This window comes from Engystomops pustulosus, unplaced genomic scaffold (assembly GCF_040894005.1).
Source record: "Engystomops pustulosus unplaced genomic scaffold, aEngPut4.maternal MAT_SCAFFOLD_26, whole genome shotgun sequence".
NCBI classification, from domain to species: Eukaryota; Metazoa; Chordata; class Amphibia; order Anura; family Leptodactylidae; genus Engystomops; species Engystomops pustulosus.
This window is the reverse complement of record NW_027284962.1, coordinates 302,314-317,800: the sequence shown is the minus strand read 5'-3', so window position 1 is coordinate 317,800 and position 15,487 is coordinate 302,314. Positions and strand designations below refer to the sequence as shown.

The 15,487-nt window shown below is 51.9% G+C and overlaps 1 protein-coding gene across 2 annotated transcripts in view; it reads right to left on the bottom strand.

The window, feature by feature from the left end:
- Nucleotides 1-381: 381 nt before the first annotated feature.
- LOC140106868 (guanylate-binding protein 7-like) overlaps nucleotides 382-15,487 on the bottom strand; it is a 54,053-nt gene continuing 38,947 nt past the window's right edge. For both annotated transcript variants that reach the window (XM_072131492.1, XM_072131491.1), the window contains 5 exons: nucleotides 9,641-9,924; nucleotides 9,121-9,333; nucleotides 7,844-7,946; nucleotides 6,499-6,692; nucleotides 382-768 (listed from right to left, as the gene is read on the bottom strand). In XM_072131492.1, coding sequence (XP_071987593.1) covers nucleotides 631-768; nucleotides 6,499-6,692; nucleotides 7,844-7,946; nucleotides 9,121-9,333; nucleotides 9,641-9,924 — 932 coding nt within the window. In that variant the 3' untranslated portion in view covers nucleotides 382-630. The remainder of the gene's footprint in view (nucleotides 769-6,498; nucleotides 6,693-7,843; nucleotides 7,947-9,120; nucleotides 9,334-9,640; nucleotides 9,925-15,487) is intronic.

The following is a 15,487-nucleotide window of genomic DNA, read 5'->3' as shown; positions in this document are numbered from 1 at the left end:
ACCAGGTGTATCTCCCATGTCTCTGATAGTAGTAGTACCCCCATCATCCGTGCAGGACACAGCACCAGGTGTATCTCCCATGTCTCTGATAGTAGTAGTACCCCCATCATCCGTGCTGGACACAGCACCAGGTGTATACTGCACTCCTTATCCCACACTTATGTCTGTTGCTGTCGTGGTCCCGGGACCCTCCCGTCTCCCGGGGAGCAGATGATTGCGGAGCCGTCGCCTACATTGGTCTCTTCTACTCTGACGCACGGTCAACATTGGGGGAGGGGCCAGAGTATTGATATCCAATAAAATGATGGCGGACATCAATTCTATTGGTGCAGTGAGCGGGGGGGGGGGGGGGGGGGCAGTGTCCCGTCGCTGCAGTGGGGGGGGGGGGGGGCAGTGTCCCGTCGCTGCAGTGAGCGGGGTGGGGGCCCCCCAGTGTCCCGTCGCTGCAGTGAGCGGGGTGGGGGCCCCCCAGTGTCCCGTCGCTGCAGTGAGCGGGGGGGGCGCCCCCCAGTGTCCCGTCGCTGCAGTGAGCGGGGTGGGGGCCCCCCAGTGTCCCGTCGCTGCAGTGAGCGGGGGGCATTTTCTCCTTTAAGGCAAAAGTGGCCAGACACGTCTCAGTATTCATCGTCTCTAACACAGAACACATCCCCCTCCGGCGCCCGGGTTGTCCGGTTCTGTCCTCCGGTTCTGTCTTCTCAATTCCTCGATCCGGCTTTGCAGATGATCCAGTGATTGCTGATACGAGGAGCTGAGCCGCGACTCCTGCGCCTGAAAGTAGAAAGCACAATGTCACGACATCCGGGGTCACGACTGGGGTCACGCCGATCCAGGGGGGTAAAGTACTAGGAGGTGTGGATTCATTTTAGGGTCTAGTTTGACATCTGAATAATTTTGGGGCCTGGTCAGAGGTCTGGATCCATGTAAGGGGGGGGGGGGCCCAATGCTTAGAGCCGCCATGTTGGATCGTACCATGTTACACTCATGAAATGACGTCTAGTCCTGAGGCTCAGATTCAGAATTATTTAGCGATCTTGGCTCAGGTCTCAATCTACTTAGTGGTGAGGCCGAGAGGTTCCTGGGACTAGATGATTTGGGGGTCTGGCCCTTTATATGAATTGCTGTAGTGACTGGTGAAGATGGCAGGAGAAGTCATGGTGGTCCTGGCTGAACCAGGAAGAACAGTCAGGTAAGTATATTCCCCTGCATAGTCCACATAGTGGTCACACGCTGCAGACCTCCTGTGTATCTGACCACCACAGGGTCACACGCTGCAGACCTCCTGTGTATCTGACCACCACAGGGTCACACGCTGCAGACCTCCTGTGTATCTGACCACCACAGGGTCACACGCTGCAGACCTCCTGTGTATCTGACCACCACAGGGTCACACGCTGCAGACCTCCGGTGTATCTGACCACCACAGGGTCACACAGGATCACACGGGGTCACACGCTGCAGACCTCCTGTGTATCTGACCACCACAGGGTCACACGCTGCAGACCTCCGGTGTATCTGACCACCACAGGGTCACACGCTGCAGACTTCCTGTGTATCTGACCACCACAGGGTCACACGCTGCAGACCTCCTGTGTATCCGACCACCACAGGGTCACACGCTGCAGACCCTCGGTGTATCTGACCACCACAGGGTCACAGGCTGCAGACTTCCTGTGTATCTGACCACCACAGGGTCACACGCTGCAGACCTCCTGTGTATCCGACCACCACAGGGTCACACGCTGCAGACCTCCGGTGTATCTGACCACCACAGGGTCACACGCTGCAGCTCTCCGGTGTATCTGACCACCACAGGGTCACACGCTGCAGACCTCCGGTGTATCTGACCACCACAGGGTCACACGGGGTCACACGCTGCAGACCTCCTGTGTATCTGACCACCACAGGGTCACACGCTGCAGACCTCCGGTGTATCCGACCACCACAGGGTCACACGCTGCAGACCTCCGGTGTATCCGACCACCACAGGGTCACACGCTGCAGACCTCCGGTGTATCCGACCACCACAGGGTCACACGCTGCAGACCTCCGGTGTATCCGACCACCACAGGGTCACACGGGGTCACACGCTGCAGACCTCCGGTGTATCCGACCACCACAGGGTCACACGCTGCAGACCTCCTGTGTATCCGACCACCACAGGGTCACACGCTGCAGACCTCCTGTGTATCCGACCACCACAGGGTCACACGCTGCAGACCTCCTGTGTATCCGACCACCACAGGGTCACACGCTGCAGACCCCCGGTGTATCTGACCACCACTGGGTCACACGCTGCAGACCTCCGGTGTATCTGACCACCACAGGGTCACACGCTGCAGACCTCCTGTGTATCTGACCACCACAGGGTCACACGCTGCAGACCTCCTGTGTATCCGACCACCACAGGGTCACACGCTGCAGACCTCCTGTGTATCCGACCACCACAGGGTCAAACGGGGTCACACGCTGCAGACCTCCTGTGTATCCGACCACCACAGGGTCACACGCTGCAGACCTCCTGTGTATCCGACCACCACAGGGTCACACGCTGCAGACCTCCTGTGTATCCGACCACCACAGGGTCACACGCTGCAGACCTCCTGTGTATCCGACCACCACAGGGTCACACGCTGCAGACCTCCTGTGTATCCGACCACCACAGGGTCACACGCTGCAGACCTCCTGTGTATCTGACCACCACAGGGTCACACGCTGCAGACCTCCTGTGTATCCGACCACCACAGGGTCACACGCTGCAGACCTCCTGTGTATCTGACCATCACAGGGTCACACGCTGCAGACCTCCTGTGTATCTGACCATCACAGGGTCACACGCTGCAGACCTCCTGTGTATCCGACCACCACAGGGTCACACGCTGCAGACCTCCTGTGTATCCGACCACCACAGGGTCACACGGGCTCACACGCTGCAGACCTCCGGTGTATCTTACCACCACAGGGTCACACGCTGCAGACCTCCTGTGTATCCGACCACCACAGGGTCACACGCTGCTGACCTCCTGTGTATCCGACCACCACAGGGTCACACGGGGTCACACGCTGCAGACCTCCGGTGTATCTGACCACCACAGGGTCACACGCTGCAGACCTCCTGTGTATCCGACCACCAAAGGGTCACACGCTGCAGACCTCCTGCGTATCCGACCACCACAGGGTCACACGGGGTCACACGCTGCAGACCTCCTGCGTATCCGACCACCACAGGGTCACACGCTGCAGACCTCCTGCGTATCCGACCACCACAGGGTCACACGCTGCAGACCTCCGGTGTATCCGACCACCACAGGGTCACACGCTGCAGACCTCCGGTGTATCCGACCACCACAGGGTCACACGCTGCAGACCTCCGGTGTATCCGATCACCACAGGGTCACACGCTGCAGACCTCCGGTGTATCTGACCACCACAGGGTCACACGCTGCAGACCTCCGGTGTATCCGACCACCACAGGGTCACACGCTGCAGACCTCCTGTGTATCCGACCACCACAGGGTCACACGCTGCAGACCTCCGGTGTATCTGACCACCGCGGGGTCACACGCTGCAGACCTCCGGTGTATCCGACCACCACAGGGTCAAACGCTGCAGACCTCCGGTGTATCCGATCACCACAGGGTCACACGCTGCAGACCTCCGGTGTATCGGATCACCACAGGGTCACACGCTGCAGACCTCCGGTGTATCCGACCACCACAGGGTCACACGCTGCAGACTTCCTTTGTATCTGACCACCACAGGCTCACATGCTGCAGACCTCCTGTGTATCTGACCACCACAGGGTCACACGGGGTCACACGCTGCAGACCTCCTGTGTATCTGACCACCACAGGGTCACACGCTGCAGACCTCCTGTGTATCTGACCACCACAGGGTCACACAGGGTCACACGCTGCAGACCTCCTGTGTATCTGACCACCACAGGGTCACACGCTGCAGGCCTCCTGTGTATTTGACCACCACAGGGTCACACAGGGTCACACGCTGCAGACCTCCTGTGTATCTGACCACCACAGGGTCACACAGGGTCACACGCTGCAGACCTGCGGTGTATCTGACCACCACAGGGTCACACGCTGCAGACCTCCTGTGTATCTGACCACCACAGGGTCACACGCTGCAGACCTCTTGTGTATCCGACCACCACAGGGTCACACGCTGCAGACCTCCGGTGTATCTGACCACCACAGGGTCACACGCTGCAGACCTCCTGTGTATCCGACCACCACAGGGTCACACGCTGCAGACCTCCTGTGTATCCGACCACCACAGGGTCACACGCTGCAGACCTCCTGTGTATCCGACCACCACAGGGTCACACGCTGCAGACCCCCGGTGTATCTGACCACCACTGGGTCACACGCTGCAGACCTCCGGTGTATCTGACCACCACAGGGTCACACGCTGCAGACCTCCTGTGTATCTGACCACCACAGGGTCACACGCTGCAGACCTCCTGTGTATCCGACCACCACAGGGTCACACGCTGCAGACCTCCTGTGTATCCGACCACCACAGGGTCAAACGGGGTCACACGCTGCAGACCTCCTGTGTATCCGACCACCACAGGGTCACACGCTGCAGACCTCCTGTGTATCCGACCACCACAGGGTCACACGCTGCAGACCTCCTGTGTATCCGACCACCACAGGGTCACACGCTGCAGACCTCCTGTGTATCCGACCACCACAGGGTCACACGCTGCAGACCTCCTGTGTATCCGACCACCACAGGGTCACACGCTGCAGACCTCCTGTGTATCCGACCACCACAGGGTCACACGCTGCAGACCTCCTGTGTATCCGACCACCACAGGGTCACACGCTGCAGATCTCCTGTGTATCCGACCACCACAGGGTCACACGCTGCAGACCTCCTGTGTATCCGACCACCACAGGGTCACACGGGGTCACACGCTGCAGACCTCCGGTGTATCTGACCACCACAGGGTCACACGCTGCAGACCTCCTGTGTATCCGACCACCAAAGGGTCACACGCTGCAGACCTCCTGCGTATCCGACCACCACAGGGTCACACGCTGCAGACCTCCGGTGTATCTGACCACCACAGGGTCACACGCTGCAGACCTCCTGTGTATCCGACCACCATAGGGTCACACGCTGCAGACCTCCTGCGTATCCGACCACCACAGGGTCACACGCTGCAGACCTCCGGTGTATCCGACCACCACAGGGTCACACGCTGCAGACCTCCGGTGTATCCGACCACCACAGGGTCACACGCTGCAGACCTCCGGTGTATCCGATCACCACAGGGTCACACGCTGCAGACCTCCGGTGTATCTGACCACCACAGGGTCACACGCTGCAGACCTCCTGTGTATCCGACCACCACAGGGTCACACGCTGCAGACCTCCTGTGTATCTGACCACCACAGGGTCACACGCTGCAGACCTCCTGTGTATCCGACCACCGCGGGGTCACACGCTGCAGACCTCCTGTGTATCCGACCACCACAGGGTCAAACGCTGCAGACCTCCGGTGTATCCGATCACCACAGGGTCACACGCTGCAGACCTCCGGTGTATCCGATCACCACAGGGTCACACGCTGCAGACCTCCGGTGTATCCGACCACCACAGGGTCACACGCTGCAGACCTCCTTTGTATCTGACCACCACAGGCTCACACGCTGCAGACCTCCTGTGTATCTGACCACCACAGGGTCACACGGGGTCACACGCTGCAGACCTCCTGTGTATCTGACCACCACAGGGTCACACGCTGCAGACCTCCTTTGTATCTGACCACCACAGGGTCACACAGGGTCACACGCTGCAGACCTCCTGTGTATCTGACCACCACAGGGTCACACGCTGCAGACCTCCTGTGTATTTGACCACCACAGGGTCACACAGGGTCACACGCTGCAGACCTCCTGTGTATCTGACCACCACAGGGTCACACAGGGTCACACGCTGCAGACCTGCGGTGTATCTGACCACCACAGGGTCACACGCTGCAGACCTCCTGTGTATCTGACCACCACAGGGTCACACGCTGCAGACCTCCTGTGTATCCGACCACCACAGGGTCACACGCTGCAGACCTCCGGTGTATCTGACCACCACAGGGTCACACGCTGCAGACCTCCTGTGTATCTGACCACCACAGGGTCACACGGGGTCACACGCTGCAGACCTCCTGTGTATCTGACCACCACAGGGTCACACGCTGCAGACCTCCGGTGTATCTGACCACCACAGGGTCACACGGGGTCACACGCTGCAGACCTCCGGTGTATCTGACCACCACAGGGTCACAGGCTGAAGACCTCCTGTATATCTGACCACCACGAGGTCACACTGCTGCGGCTTATATTGACCTTTGCACCTGATTAGGTAGATTAGTATGCGCTCCACCTACATCTAGGGCTGGTGAGGTGCAGAACAGGCTGCAGTTGCCCCTGATGGGAGCCGGGTGGGAGGGGTTCTGTATTTTGAGGGGTGACCTCATACCTGAAGTCTGTGAGATAGCAGTGATCGGGTCTCCTGAGCCGTCCTCCTCCGGTTCTCCTCCATCCTTCCTGCTATGGAGCTGATCTCCTGCTGATGAGCGGCGCTCTGCGTGATCATGGACCTCCGCAGATCTCTGCTCTGCTGCTCCGCAGCTCGTCTCCGCAGCTCTGCCTGCACGGCCCGGTACTGGCTCTCTATGTGATGAAATCAGAAGAATCTCTAAGGGGTTAACCAGAAGCATCAGATACAAATGATACATAATAACAAGTGTGATACATAATAACAGAAGTCTGTGGAGAGGGGAGGGGGAGGAAGAAAAGGGGCAGGACTGAACCTTTAACACCTTGAATAATTTGTGTCACAAAGTTGCATGAGGGTGGACAAGGAGGGTGACCGGCTGAACTGCACTTCTAAGTCTTCATACAGGGATGCACTTACTGTCATGGTGAGTACTGAACGGGGTCATTGTCAGAAGGATCTGAGGGCAGGACATGGACCCTGTGACTGCTATGACCCCTGCACATGGTCCTGCTGCAGGATAGGACCTCCTGCCACCCGGCTCACACCTCGGTGACTAAAATATATTTTTAGAGCATTTTTTATGGGAAATTATTACTGTAAACAATTAGCTATTTCAGTGTCCTGTGTAGCGTGCGGGGTGCACTATAAGCAGTTTCCTGTGTACTATGTGCAGTTACCTGTGTAGCGTGTGTACTAGGTGCAGGGTGTACTATGTGCAGTTACCTGTGTAGCGTGTGTACTAGGTGCAGGGTGTACTATGTGCAGTTACCTGTGTATAGTGCAGGGGGCGCCAGATTCAGGATTTCTGGTGCACCTTCTGCATGAATCTGGCGCCCCCTGCACTGCGCCGACAGATGGCACCACTTTTTTGGTGCACCTTTACCATGGGGCGTGCCTGGATAAATCCGGTGTGCGGTACGGCTGAGCATCGGATGTCCCCTTCAGTGCAGAACTTTGTGTTGCATGACGACTAGTGCAGCTGTGCCACAAAACGGTCACAGACACGTCTTATATACCAGTACAAGCAGTTTGCACCAAAAAGAATGTGCGTAATACAACAGAAAACTGGCGCAAGGACCTTCGTAAATGAGCCCCATGGTCTATCTGTGTCTGTGGCGTCATCCATGGTCATGTTATGGGGCTTCCTGTACTAGACGCCCCCAGATCTCTCCTCAGGTGCCACAGGAGGATGTGAGGAGCAGCGCTGGTCTCCAGGGGGTCGGGTCACTTACCCTCGGGATACTCTGATAGTTGGGGGTTTCTGGAGACATGGACCTTGGTCTTGTACGTTCCATACATGTAGTTGGAGAGAGATCGCACCTACCTGCCATCTGCCTCTCGGCCTGGGTGGTCCTCTCCGCCGCGCGCAGGATGACGGCCTCTGTGCTCCGGTGTTGATGTAAGAAGTTCTCCAGCGCCTCCAGAGACTTCAAAGGAATTAAAGAAAATTCTGAACGTGTAGAATCTATTATCAGGGAGAATACCACGTGTCCAGTGACACAACCACCTAGAGCAGTGATGGCTAACCTATGGCACTGGTGCCAGAGGTGGCACTCGGAGCCCTTTCTGTGGGCACTCAGGCCATCACCAGGCAGGACTCCAGGTATCTTCCTGCAGTCCCAGACAGCCCAGGACTTGCTGTGCACAGAGCTATTTTAATGTGACAGCTCAACCTGGGACTAGAGAGGGGAGTATAAATCACAAATTAAATTTCTGTGTTGGCGCTTTGTGATAAATAAATGGGTCTTTCTTGTAGTTTGGGCACTCGGTGTCTAAAAGGTTCGCCATCACTGACCTAGAGAAACCTACACAACCTCTAGGAGCCACATCTACACCTATAGACATCATGTGACCTGCAGATAAGTTCTACCTACTTCACCCAGGTCTCTGGGGAGGACCAGGATCTCTCAGACTGTGGTCCATTACAGGTGATGCCAAGTTATCTGCAGCTTCTAACATCTACAAGTCATAACAATGAACCTCAAGACGCTCGGTCATGAGGTTACTCCACGTTCTAGTATCAGGTTGAGAACAATGACCTTCTGTCTACAGGGAGGAGGGGTCTTCCAGAGGTTAAACATACGACACTGACATCTCATTACAGGTGACGGGTCTTAAGCCTCAGTAATGTGCCACCATGACAGATGAGAGAGAACAAGGCGGAGTAACATGGTCCCTGCAGTCTCTCACAGTTCTTCTTAGTGGTCTAAGGACTTGTAAGTGAAGTCCATCTAAGAGCAATTGCACACGACCACATTTGGGCCAAGAACTTCAGTCCTTTTTGTAACGTTTAGTGACCCAAACCCGACTAAACGCAGCAGTCCAGTCCAGCAAAGAGATCTACAACAGAGTGAATATGGCCACCACAGGGACGGAGCTTGTGCCAAGTTATGTCAGGAGCCCTTACAGATCCATAAAGGGGCTAACATTAAGGAATTGACCGGCACCAGTCCGATCCATATCCAGGGCTTTGATTTCTTTCAATATTTATTGTCTGGAAAATTCTTATATATTGAGAAACTGATCCATAGACGTAACACCCGCCCCACCCCCAGATTTGGGAGAGTTACCTTCACCCCCACCCCGATTTGGGAGAGTTACCTTCACGCCCTTTCCTGGGAGACCGTTATAGATCTCCAAGAGCTGGAGCTTGTCCCTCAGGAAGCGCTTCTGTCCTTGCGGTGGGGAGTAGCGTCCCTCCAGGATCCCGTCCTGCAGGCTGATGCTGAGGCAGCTCAGGAGGTCGGCACAGACTTCTCTCGATAGATCTTCATTCTTCTTCATAAATTCTTCCTTCCGCTTTCGGATCTGATTCTGAAGGAAAAGTAAGAGCAGGATAACGGCTCGGATGGGATCAGCCACGGAGAAGACTCTAAGAACGTATCTAATCAGGCAGCAGATCTGAGGTGGATGTATCGCGACTATCCCCAAGTGCCTGTTCATCCGTGATCCTCTGGTGACCCATTCAGTGACATTATAAGAGTCTGGTGGCCCCTAAGTAAGGACAACATGCCACCAAAGCCCTCCTCTGCACCTCAGTCACACACTGATGAGGGACATGGAATCTGGTGCACACAATCTCCCAATGCACTTTAGGTTTCCATTAGATTGGACGCCTGACCTTCAGCTCCCGTAGATATCTCTGATCCGGATCATTGAGTGACCGCGCCTTGAAGACCATGATGGCGCCTCTCCTACACTTCCAGTGCATGAGGTAGAACTCCAGCTCCGTCTCTGTAGGGAACGTGTGGCTGTGTGCTGCCATCTCACACTCATATCGGGACAAGGCGTCTTCTAAAGCTCCTTTGTTTTCGATCTCGGCCAAAGCAAGGACTGCGTTATCCATAGAGGGGACCGATCCGCTCCGGATGGTGTCCACATACAAGGATGAGAGATGACCCAACACTGCAGAGGAGAGGCAGCATGAAGGAGGATCTGTGCTGCAAATCACCATTTACAGAAGTCCCTGAGCTTCTGGACCCCAATGTAAAACTGACCCCCAACCACCATGTGCCCTGATGTCCCCCTGACACTTTCCTAATAGCTAATAATATTATAATACATTGAAAAAAATGTGCCCCATGGGGAGAGAGTCCAGAAATGACTTACATAAGATCCCCCTACACGTGACAGTATAACAAGTATGTAACAATCTCCTCCTAGTGGTGGTGTATAATGTGTATGTAGTGATCTCCCCCTAGTGGTGGTGTATAATCTGTATGTAGTGATCTCCCCCTAGTGGTGGTGTATAATCTGTATGTAGTGATCTCCCCCTAGTGGTGGTGTATAATCTGTATGTAGTGATCTCCTCCTAGTGGTGGTGTATAATCTGTATGTAGTGATCTCCCCCTAGTGGTGATGTATAATATGTATGTAGTGATCTCCTCCTAGTGGTGGTGTATAATCTGTATGTAGTGATCTCCCCCTAGTGGTGGTGTATAATCTGTATGTAGTGATCTCCCCCTAGTGGTGGTGTATAATCTGTATGTAGTGAGCTCCCCCTAGTGGTGGTGTATAATCTGTATGTAGTGATCTCCCCCTAGTGGTGGTGTATAATCTGTATGTAGTGATCTCCCCCTAGTGGTGGTGTATAATCTGTATGTAGTGATCTCCTCCTAGTGGTGTTGTATAATGTGTATGTAGTGATCTCCTCCTAGTGGTGGTGTATAATCTGTATGTAGTGATCTCCTCCTAGTGGTGGTGTATAATCAGTATGTAGTGATCTCCCCCTAGTGGTGGTGTATAATCTGTATGTAGTGATCTCCCCCTAGTGGTGGTGTATAATCTGTATGTAGTGATCTCCTCCTAGTGGTGGTGTATAATCTGTATGTAGTGATCTCCCCCTAGTGGTGGTGTATAATGTGTATGTAGTGATCTCCCCCTAGTGGTGGTGTATAATCTGTATGTAGTGATCTCCCCCTAGTGGTGGTGTATAATGTGTATGTAGTGATCTCCTCCTAGTGGTGGTGTATAATCTGTATGTAGTGATCTCCCCCTAGTGGTGGTGTATAATGTGTATGTAGTGATCTCCCCCTAGTGGTGGTGTATAATGTGTATGTAGTGATCTCCTCCTAGTGGTGGTGTATAATCTGTATGTAGTGATCTCCTCCTAGTGGTGATGTATAATCTGTATGTAGTGATCTCCCCCTAGTGGTGGTATTTAATCTGTATGTAGTGATCTCCCCTAGTGGTGGTGTATAATGTGTATGTAGTGATCTCCCCCTAGTGGTGGTGTATAATGTGTATGTAGTGATCTCCCCCTAGTGGTGGTGTATAATCTGTATGTAGTGATCTCCCCCTAGTGGTGGTGTATAATCTGTATGTAGTGATCACCCCCTAGTGGTGGTGTATAATCTGTATGTAGTGATCTCCCCCTAGTGGTGGTGTATATTCTGTATGTAGTGATCTCCCCTAGTGGTGGTGTATAATGTGTATGTAGTGATCTCCCCCTAGTGGTGGTGTATAATCTGTATGTAGTGATCTCCCCCTAGTGGTGGTGTATAATGTGTATGTAGTGATCTCCCCCTAGTGGTGGTGTATAATGTGTATGTAGTGATCTCCTCCTAGTGGTGGTGTATAATGTGTATGTAGTGATCTCCCCCTAGTGGTGGTGTATAATCTGTATGTAGTGATCTCCCCCTAGTGGTGGTGTATAATGTGTATGTAGTGATCTCCCCCTAGTGGTGGTGTATAATCTGTATGTAGTGATCTCCCCCTAGTGGTGGTGTATAATGTGTATGTAGTGATCTCCCCCTAGTGGTGGTGTATAATGTGTATGTAGTGATCTCCTCCTAGTGGTGGTGTTTAATCTGTATGTAGTGATCTCCCCCTAGTGGTGGTGTATAATGTGTATGTAGTGATCTCCCCCTAGTGGTGGTGTATAATCTGTATGTAGAGAGCTCCCCCTAGTGGTGGTGTATAATGTGTATGTAGTGATCTCCCCCTAGTGGTGGTGTATAATGTGTATGTAGTGATCCCCTCCTAGTGGTGGTGTATAATGTGTATGTAGTGATCTCTCCCTAGTGGTGGTGTATAATGTGTATGTAGTGATCTCCTCCTAGTGGTGATGTATAATCTGTATGTAGTGATCTCTCCCTAGCGGTGGTGTATAATCTATATGTGGTGAGCTCCCCCTAGTGGTGGTGTATAATCTGTATGTAGTGATCTCTCCCTAGTGGTGGTGTATAATCTGTATGTAGTGATCTCCTCCTAGTGGTGGTGTATAATGTGTATGTAGTGATCTCCTCCTAGTGGTGATGTATAATCTATATGTGGTGAGCTCCCCCTAGTGGTGGTGTATAATCTGTATGCAGTGATCTCCCCCTAGCGGTGGTGTATAATCTATATGTGGTGAGCTCCCCCTAGTGGTGGTGTATAATCTGTATGTAGTGATCTCTCCCTAGTGGTGGTGTATAATGTGTATGTAGTGATCTCTCCCTAGTGGTGGTGTATAATGTGTATGTAGTGATCTCCTCCTAGTGGTGATGTATAATCTGTATGTAGTGATCTCTCCCTAGCGGTGGTGTATAATCTATATGTGGTGAGCTCCCCCTAGGGGTGGTGTATAATCTGTATGTAGTGATCTCTCCCTAGTGGTGGTGTATAATGTGTATGTAGTGATCTCCTCCTAGTGGTGATGTATAATCTATATGTGGTGAGCTCCCCCTAGTGGTGGTGTATAATCTGTATGCAGTGATCTCCCCCTAGCGGTGGTGTATAATCTATATGTGGTGAGCTCCCCCTAGGGGTGGTGTATAATCTGTATGTAGTGATCTCTCCCTAGTGGTGGTGTATAATCTGTATGTAGTGATCTCCCCCTAGTGGTAGTGTATAATTTGTATGTAGTGATCTCCTCCTAGTGGTGGTGTATAATGTGTATGTAGTGATCTCCTCCTAGTGGTGGTGTATAATCTGTATGTAGTGATCTCCCCCTAGTGGTGATGTATAATGTGTATGTAGTGATCTCCTCCTAGTGGTGGTGTATAATGTGTATATAGTGATCTCCCCCTAGTGGTGGTGTATAATCTGTATGTAGTGATCTCCCCCTAGTGGTGGTGTATAATGTGTATGTAGTGATCTCCCCCTAGTGGTGGTGTATAATGTGTATGTAGTGATCTCCTCCTAGTGGTGGTGTTTAATCTGTATGTAGTGATCTCCCCCTAGTGGTGGTGTATAATGTGTATGTAGTGATCTCCCCCTAGTGGTGGTGTATAATCTGTATGTAGTGATCTCCCCCTAGTGGTGGTGTATAATGTGTATGTAGTGAGCTCCCTCTAGTGGTGGTGTATAATCTGTATGTAGTGATCTCCCCCTAGTGGTGGTGTATAATCTGTATGTAGTGAGCTCCCCCTAGTGGTGGTGTATAATCTGTATGTAGTGATCTCCCCCTAGTGGTGGTGTATAATGTGTATGTAGTAATCTCCTCCTAGTGGTGGTGTATAATCTGTATGTAGTGATCTCCTCCTAGTGGTGGTGTATAATCTGTATGTAGTGTGCTCCCCCTAGTGGTGGTGTATAATCTGTATGTAGTGATCTCCCCCTTGTGGTGGTGTATAATCTGTATGTAGTGATCTCCCCCTAGTGGTGGTGTATAATGTGTATGTAGTGATCTCCCCCTAGTGGTGGTGTATAATGTGTATGTAGTGAGCTCCTCCTAGTGGTGGTGTATAATCTGTATGTAGTGATCTCCCCCTAGTGGTGGTGTATAATCTGTATGTAGTGATCTCCTCCTAGTGGTGGTGTATAATCTGTATGTAGTGATCTCCCCCTAGTGGTGGTGTATAATCTGTATGCAGTGATCTCCTCCTAGTGGTGGTGTATAATCTGTATGTAGTGATCTCCCCCTAGTGGTGGTGTATAATCTGTATGTAGTGATCTCCTCCTAGTGGTGGTGTATAATCTGTATGTAGTGATCTCCCCCTAGTGGTGGTGTATAATCTGTATGTAGTGATCTCCTCCTAGTGGTGGTGTATAATCTGTATGTAGTGATTTCCCTCTAGTGGTGGTGTATAATCTGTATGTAGTGATCTCCTCCTAGTGGTGGTGTATAATCTGTATGTAGTGATCTCCTCCTGGTGGTGGTGTATAATCTGTATATGGTGATCTCCTCCTAGTGGTGGTGTATAATCTGTATGTAGTGATCTCCCCCTAGTGGTGGTGTATAATCTGTATGTAGTGATCTCCTCCTAGTGGTGGTGTATAATCTGTATGTAGTGATCTCCCCCTAGTGGTGGTGTATAATCTGTATGTAGTGAGCTCCCCCTAGTGGTGGTGTATAATGTGTATGTAGTGATCTCCCCCTAGTGGTGGTGTATAATCTGTAAGTAGTGATCTCCCACTAGTGGTGGTGTATAATCTGTATGTAGTGATCTCCGCCTAGTGGTGGTGTATAATGTGTATGTAGTGATCTTCCCCTAGTGGTGGTGTATAATGTGTATGTAGTGATCTCCCCCTAGTGGTGGTGTATAATCTGTATGTAGTGATCTCCCCCTAGTGGTGGTGTATAATCTGTATGTAGTGATCTCCGCCTAGTGGTGGTGTATAATGTGTATGTAGTGATCTCCCCCTAGTGGTGGTGTATAATGTGTATGTAGTGATCTCCTCCTAGTGGTGGTGTATAATGTGTATGTAGTAATCTCCTCCTAGTGGTGGTGTATAATGTGTATGTAGTGATCTCCTCCTAGTGGTGGTGTATAATGTGTATGTAGTGATCTCCTCCTAGTGGTGGTGTATAATGTGTATGTAGTGATCTCCCCCTAGTGGTGGTGTATAATCTGTATGTAGTGATCTCCTCCTAGTGGTGGTGTATAATGTATATGTAGTGATCTCCTCCTAGTGGTGGTGTATAATCTGTATATAGTGATCTCCTCCTAGTGGTGGTGTATAATCTGTATGTAGTGATCTCCTCCTAGTGGTGGTGTATAATCTGTATGTAGTGATCTCCCCCTAGTGGTGGTGTATAATCTGTATGTAGTGATCTCCTCCTAGTGGTGATGTATAATGTGTATGTAGTGATCTCCCCCTAGTGGTGGTGTATAATCTGTATGTAGTGATCTCCTCCTAGTGGTGGTGTATAATGTATATGTAGTGATCTCCTCCTAGTGGTGGTGTATAATCTGTATGTAGTGATCTCCTCCTAGTGGTGGTGTATAATCTGTATGTAGTGATCTCCTCCTAGTGGTGGTGTATAATCTGTATGTAGTGATCTCCCCCTAGTGGTGGTGTATAATCTGTATGTAGTGATCTCCCCCTAGTGGTGGTGTATAATGTGTATGTAGTGATCTCCTCCTAGTGGTGGTGTATAATGTGTATGTAGTGATCTCCCCCTAGTGGTGGTGTATAATGTGTATGTAGTGATCTCCCCCTAGTGGTGGTGTATAATCTGTATGTAGTGATCTCCTCCTAGTGGTGGTGTATAATGTGTATGTAGTGATCTCCTCCTAGTGGTGGTGTATAATCTGTATGTAGT